Raw genomic sequence first — 6,788 nt, 5'->3', positions numbered from 1 at the left:
ACGACGTGGCCGAGGCGGAGGAGCACTTTCCCGCGCCCGCGCGCCCGCGCTCGCCGTCGCCCATCAGCACGCTGAGCCGCCGCGCGGGCTCCGCCAGCCGCACAGACGACGACGTGCCGTCGCTGCACTCGGAGCCCGCGGCGCGCAGCAGCTCCTCGCAGGGCTCGCTCATGGAGCAGATCAGCAGCGTGGTGACCCGCTTCACCGCCAACATCAGCGAGCTCAACTCCATGATGCTGTCCACCGCGGGCCCCGGCCCCGGCGTGGGCGCCCCGCTCTGCTCGTCCTACCTGATCCCCAAAGAGATCCAGCTGCCCACGACCATGACGACGTTCGCCGAAATCCAGCCTCTGCCCGCCATCGAGGTCACCGGCGGCGCGCAGCCTGCGGGGGCGGCCCCGCCGGCAGGGGGCGCTGCCAGGGAGACGCCCACGGCCGGGCCCGAGGCTGCAGCCGGCAAGCAGGAGCTGGAGGAGTTGGTGGCTCTCACCCCTCCGTCCCCCTTCAGAGACTCGGTGGACTCGGGGAGTACAACCCCCAACTCGCCAGTATCCGAGTCGGCCCTCTGTATCCCATCGTCTCCCAAATATGACACACTGATCATAAGAGATTACACTCAGAGCTCCTCATCATTGTGAATGTCATTGGAAACCACGCTGGGTTCCGCGACCGGACCCGAGACCGCCGGTGTTTCACACAGACACAGTGACAAGCGTAGTCGCTCGGTTAAGACCAGAGGTGGAAGATGCCTAGATGGAAACATGAGATTATTAGTGCTATTTAACATCGACCGACGAAGACACCAACTACAAAATCTTTTGGCAGATTTTCTTCTAGTGGCCTTAGAAAACAGGGGCTTTTAGAAACACTGCTTATATTTTTGAGGGCTGACAAGGAGTCTGTTGAAACAGTCACATATCAAGTGCTTTGCTCTAGGGAAGCAATGAGTGTGAAACAGCATATTGGAGGGGAAAAGCATAGTTAATAAGTAACTGTAAAAAGTTTTGTTTGTTTACTTTAGTTCTTTTCCCAGAAGATTCTTTGGTTCACCAAACATGAATGTACATTTTCTAACAAACTCAAAATCTGGGACCAAAACGTCAACCTGTACCTTTTTCTTTCTTTCTTCTTTTCTTTATTTTTCTTTCGTCTTTCCTTTAAAGACCTTGAAAAGCGATAACTTGGGCCCGGTATTTACTAAGGCGTAGTGAGTGGGTCCCAGGCAAAACACACAGCTGGATAATGAGTGCCGCGCTGATGTATGTAGGGCTTTTTCCAGAGACTTTCCTCTCCGATTTGGTTGTGAAATCCTCTTCCAAAAGCCTGCATCCGGGATTCCACCTAGTTATTTCAATTCATCTCCATTAACCAAGAAAACCAGTGGAAGATTTCTTGACTATTTCACCATGTTGCCAAATCAATACTGGAGTAGCAAAAAAATATTTTCTGGAATACTGTTTTGTAATTCCCTCACTGGGGTGCGTTGTGTAGCTGGGAATTCTCTTTATAATAATAATTCTTAAGCTCCAGCTTGGCTCTTTCATGAAATGTGGCCACTCCTCCTTATGAATGCTGTTCTGTTAGCATTGCCAGCTAAAATATTAATATAATCATTTGGGCTTCTTCATTCTTTTCTTTCAAGAACCTGATGCACAAAAAGCTCCTCTGTTCTTTTCAAGTCCCACCACTGGAAGAATGGTCCATAGACCCAATGAAGACATTGTTATGACTAGAGGGATTGTTGTTCAAACAATTAACACAGTCTTAATACACTGGAAATTTTAAACTGTCTACTTGGCTTAGCAGAGATTTAGCCAGGCCATTGAGCAGTGATTTTAACTTTTCTTGGCTGCTTAAACAGGGCAGCTATAAACTATGACAAATGTAGATTTTTCAAAGCAATACAGAATATTAAAACAGAGGAACCTTAATGAATATAAACCACACAGTCTTTCTTAGCCATTCCAAAAAGAGGCCAAGCAATTATTAATATTTTCCTTTTTAAAATAATTATTAATATGATTCTGTGCACTTCATACTGTCACTTTTTAAATACTGCAGAAAAGAGATTTAAAGTTATAATAGAAATACATGTGCTTTGATAGGCTCATATAGATAGGATTCATAGCTCAAGACCTGCATCCACTGTCATCTCTTCCTCCCATTACAGCTATCCTCAGGTGCCAAATGTTTTTGATTTTTTTAAAAAAGGATAGTAATAAAAGGAGGAGGTGTCCTATAAATTTAAAGTTCAGTTGACCCAGCCTTATACTAAAGATAGCCTTATGAAAAAGATTTGCTACGAAGCAGAAGTATATTTTTGGCAGAGAGAAAAATAACTAAAACCTTTTTCCTTTTACTCAATATCCTTATTTTGATATGTATTTTTAATTTCATATCTACTTAAAAAAGGAATTGAGAAATGGAAATATATCTATCGCCATAATTTATCATTCTCCACTTTTACAAGCTATAATGAATATACTTTCCTGATACCTGTTCTTACATTACATTTTCAATCAAATCTCTCAATAATAAAAAATATTAAAAGCTAACATCAATTTACTAAAATATAAATCAAAAAAATCAAACCTTCCATGGCAGATTTGAAAGAAACATCATGAGAGTACCCTGATCTCAAATATTATAATGGTACTCTTGAAACAGAACAAATCTAGCTAATATTATGGCTTTGTTGAAAGCAAGTGTCTGCCTCTACTTGAAAAACAAATGTAAATGTTTTGAAGTAGTATTATTCCTAGATCCTCATCAAAAGGGTGGCATTCACCTGGGGATTACTGTCTTGATTTCTTAGGCATCGAAACCTTTCTAAGTATGCTCTACTATCTAAGTTTTAAAATTTGTTTTATATAACTCCTACCTTGATTTCCATTTTATTCTCAAGTACAAGTTTCACTGTGTTAACCAATAGAACATTTTTTGAACTTTATCCATGCTCAAATTCCTTTTCTAACTTTTTAGTAACATATTTCTTTAAAAAGCACACTAATTTATGAGAAAATTCCTTAGAGATTAAAATTTAATGCAGATAAATTAACATGATAATTCCATATGAAATTAAAATCAAATGTCAGAAAAGTAATCGATCCAATTAGAGAACAAGATGTATTTTTCTCTGTATTTCTATACACATTGCCACTTCATTCAATACACTGTATAATACATATTATCAGTAATGCACTCTTGAGATCTTTTATTTTGGAATGATGCTAACTCTGTCTGCCAATTCTCATACCAGGTTCCAAGTAATAAATCTACAATACAAAGAGAACTGAATATTCATTCTAGGGCTAGGATATGAACTTCACAAGTCATTTGGGCACTTATTTTCATTGAATTTCCTTGAAAATAATCTGTTCCTGGTGCCCAGTGATAATTCAGTTGGGATTAAAAGGATGAGGAAAGTACAGTGAAATGGTAAGTTTCAAAAAAAGTGACCCAAAAGGACAGTTTGGTCCCTGGATGAAGAAAGAGAAGACCTGGCTTGATCAAGTTATACGGACTAACTAAGCAGTCCACCCATCCTTCAATTTGGGGAGAGGAGTAGGGTCAGCCTGAGAAGATCATATCTGGATTTGGAAGAAGCATCTACCTAAATTAGGGGTGGGGAACAGAAAGGGAATATGGAAAGGGGAACCAGATGAGATTTGACTAAAGCAAAGAATAAAAACCAAATCCCCGAACGTGCTAAGCTTTGATAGTAACAGGCTTTCCCAAGTTACTGCTATTACTAGCAAGTGATCAGAAGGACTAGGAGCTATTTCTGACTGTAAATGAATTGTACAATGGCTCTACTGCAGTTCTGTGACTTCCAAACCAGGAATTAAACACTTATTAAAAAAAAAAAAAAAAAAAAAACACATTTCTTATGCTAGTCTCCCAGCAAAATGTACATGTTTTGGAGACTTCAAAGGTATTATCTGAGTTCACATTTAGCCACAGCTTATTAATAACCCTCAAGCTGTCAGAATCTCTATAGTTACCATTTACAATTTTATACTGTGAAAAAATACAGATCAGTGAAAAGCATAAAGATAAATTAGAGTTCACTTTAAAGAAGGTCTGAGGCCTGAGAGATTGTCTACTATCTGTTGAAGAATGAGGCATGTATAAAATAGTTGGTCGAATTTCACTGATCTTCCCAATGTGAACAAATATACTATGTATATTGTGTGTATTTCTAGATTTCAATGGCAGCTGCTGGTGGTGTTGTAATTAGAAATCTATATAGAATATAGATGTTTTAGGGAGATGGTGCCAATTCTAAAAGATTTCTGTGGACTACAAGTGCTTGTACTTACTTTTTTCTGCACTTATAACTGATTTGGTTTTAAAATTGTGTGCGCGTATCTGTTCTTTTTCTGTTGCAGCTTGTACTATTAAAACGATAGAGAATGTTAAATTATTTTGATGTGAATTGCAAATGATTTTTTTCATAAAGTTTAACATTTTTATCAGCATTGTTTCGCTTTGTACTTGTATAAATGTGTTTTATTTTAGCATTTTAAAATACACTTGCCTGTTTCTCAGTTGTCTAAATCATGTTATAGTTGGTGTTTGTGAAGTCAGTTACTTTTTGAAAAATATTAAAAAAGGAACTATGATATGACTTTAAGATTCTTCCCCTTAAATGTTTAGAATGCTGTCTTAATAGTGTTTTCTAAGACCCAAAGAGCCATACTCTTACTTAATCTTAAATTCTGAATGATGTACACATTCGAATTATGGGGTTTACAATAAGCCTATGGACGGTAGAGGAAAACAAAAATATAAGCCAAACACAAACCAACCAGAGATGCTGTCCCAAAAGACATCTACAAATACATTTTAAGACATAAATACTTTTTTAAAACAAGGAAGCATGTAGGGAATATACCTTGTTTTTTGTGTCTGGAACACAAAATATAAATTATAAATTATAGATATAGTTCCACAATTATCTGTGTTGAGATAACATCACAAAAATAATATAAATTGTATGTAGATGTATGTATATGTATATAGATATATACACATCTATACAGATATTTATCTTTTGAGTCCATTTATACATATTTTTGCATGTGTATGTGCATGTATGGGCATATCTATATAATTTTCCCAGAAAAAAATTTTTACTTGTCAAATCACTTTTTACTTTGATGAATTCTTAAGCAAATTTACACTCCCTGGACACAAATTAGCTAAAATCTAAAAGCATAATATAGGCTGAATGCTTAATGTGTGGAAGAGAAAGACAATGTAGATTCTAAAATATAGCTTCTCTCTGCTTCCCTACATTATATTTATTTATACACACCATTTATATACATATATTCTTATAGTACATAATAAAATTGATACAAAATATGTCTGATCTTAAAAAAGGAAATCCTTTTTTGTATTTTGTCAGACTTCCCTGCTTTGGTGTCTTCTATTCCGAAGTAATATAAATGGACGTATGTTTATATAAACTTGAGGCTGAGGTGACATATTGGGACCACAAACAGAAAATTATCTCCTAAACATTTAAAGAGTCTTGTGAGACTTCATAGAATCATGAAAGGCCAGCCAAAATCAGCTAATGCAATAGATATGGCATTTAATTAAAAGTCAGGATCTATTATCTTGTCCCATATGACCTTAGATAAAAATTACCTTGACTTCTCTACAACTCAGTTTTTCTTCTTTTAAATGCAGAGGTGAGTTCCAATAACCTGTGAGATTTCTTTCACTTCCATCATTCCTGGAACATGATAAATGCTCAATAGATAGTATCTATCATTAGTGGCAACAGATATAGTTAATAGCAAGCGGCTTAGATATGTTACGTCCAATATTACTTGTGGAGCTATTATTATCCAACTTAAAGCCTACATCATGGGAGAGAGTAGAAAGCTATTGGCATTTGAATTCATATGTAACCTTGGAACTGTTCATCTAGGATGACTTAGAAAATTGACCTTCAACACCACAGAAAGAATGCTTCTCTTCTGTGGTAGTTCATGCTGAATGCTGGAAATTTTTTTGGTTATACTGTATGTGGATGATCAGTTTTAAAAAATAAACAATTCTTAAGCATTTACTTTTTTACGGTAGTTAGCTAGCTAGAGAGGCAGGTAAATAGACAAGATTGTATTAGTGAAATTATCTCTTTAAACAAAAGCATAATATTTACAGTTTTTTTCTCAAAATATTTCAGAATTCTGAATCAGTTACTACATTTCACTCTGTTTATTATTTTGTAAGAATGATTTTAATAATGTAATTCTATGAAGAAAAACTTTAGACTCGGCTTTTCTGGACATTCTTAGACTCCTAAACCAAAAGTATTTACAGAAAAATTAGCTTAACCTCAACAAGGGTAAATATTTTAAATTAGCCTTCCAGACCAAAGACATTTATTTTTGCCAGGACATATAAGTCTTTTTGAGGTATATGACCTCAAAACATCTATATAAACAGGCTAATTATGTGATATATGTATCAGACACATTTGGCTTATATAAAAATATAAGATATATATATATATATATATCTTATATTTTTACTCATTGACATAAAGCTTTTCATAACAATTATATTTCTATAACAGGATAAATCTTATATAATATAATATATAAATGATATGTTCATGAAAATCACATAATATAGTCAATTGGCTTTTCTGAAATGCTAAACAGTAATAGGTGTTTCATAAAATAAAAGCTTTTAGAGTTTGGAAAACATGATATCTCCAAGTTAAATGGCTGCCTTTACCTCAGAACTTGCCCGTCTTTACATGTGCT

The 6,788-nt window shown here is 36.1% G+C and overlaps 1 protein-coding gene and 1 long non-coding RNA gene across 3 annotated transcripts in view; one reads left to right on the top strand and one right to left on the bottom strand.

Annotated features, from left to right (window-relative positions):
* Positions 1–366, bottom strand: part of LOC112474564 — a 30,582-nt gene extending 30,216 nt beyond the window's left edge. For both annotated transcript variants that reach the window (XR_003044392.1, XR_003044391.1), the window contains exon 1: positions 291–366. This is a non-coding gene — a long non-coding RNA (uncharacterized LOC112474564). The remainder of the gene's footprint in view (positions 1–290) is intronic.
* GRM5 (glutamate metabotropic receptor 5) overlaps positions 1–638 on the top strand; it is a 383,964-nt gene extending 383,326 nt beyond the window's left edge. Inside the window, 1 exon segment of the mRNA XM_015600323.1 lies at positions 1–638. This exon segment is cut by the window's left edge and continues 35 nt beyond it. Within this exon segment, the coding sequence (XP_015455809.1) occupies positions 1–638 (638 nt within the window).
* The last annotated feature ends 6,150 nt before the right edge of the window (positions 639–6,788 follow it).

The sequence above is a fragment of the Pteropus alecto genome, unplaced genomic scaffold, assembly GCF_000325575.1.
Source record: "Pteropus alecto unplaced genomic scaffold, ASM32557v1 scaffold7, whole genome shotgun sequence".
Lineage (NCBI taxonomy): Eukaryota > Metazoa > Chordata > Mammalia > Chiroptera > Pteropodidae > Pteropus > Pteropus alecto.
This window is presented reverse-complemented; position numbering and strand designations above follow the sequence as displayed.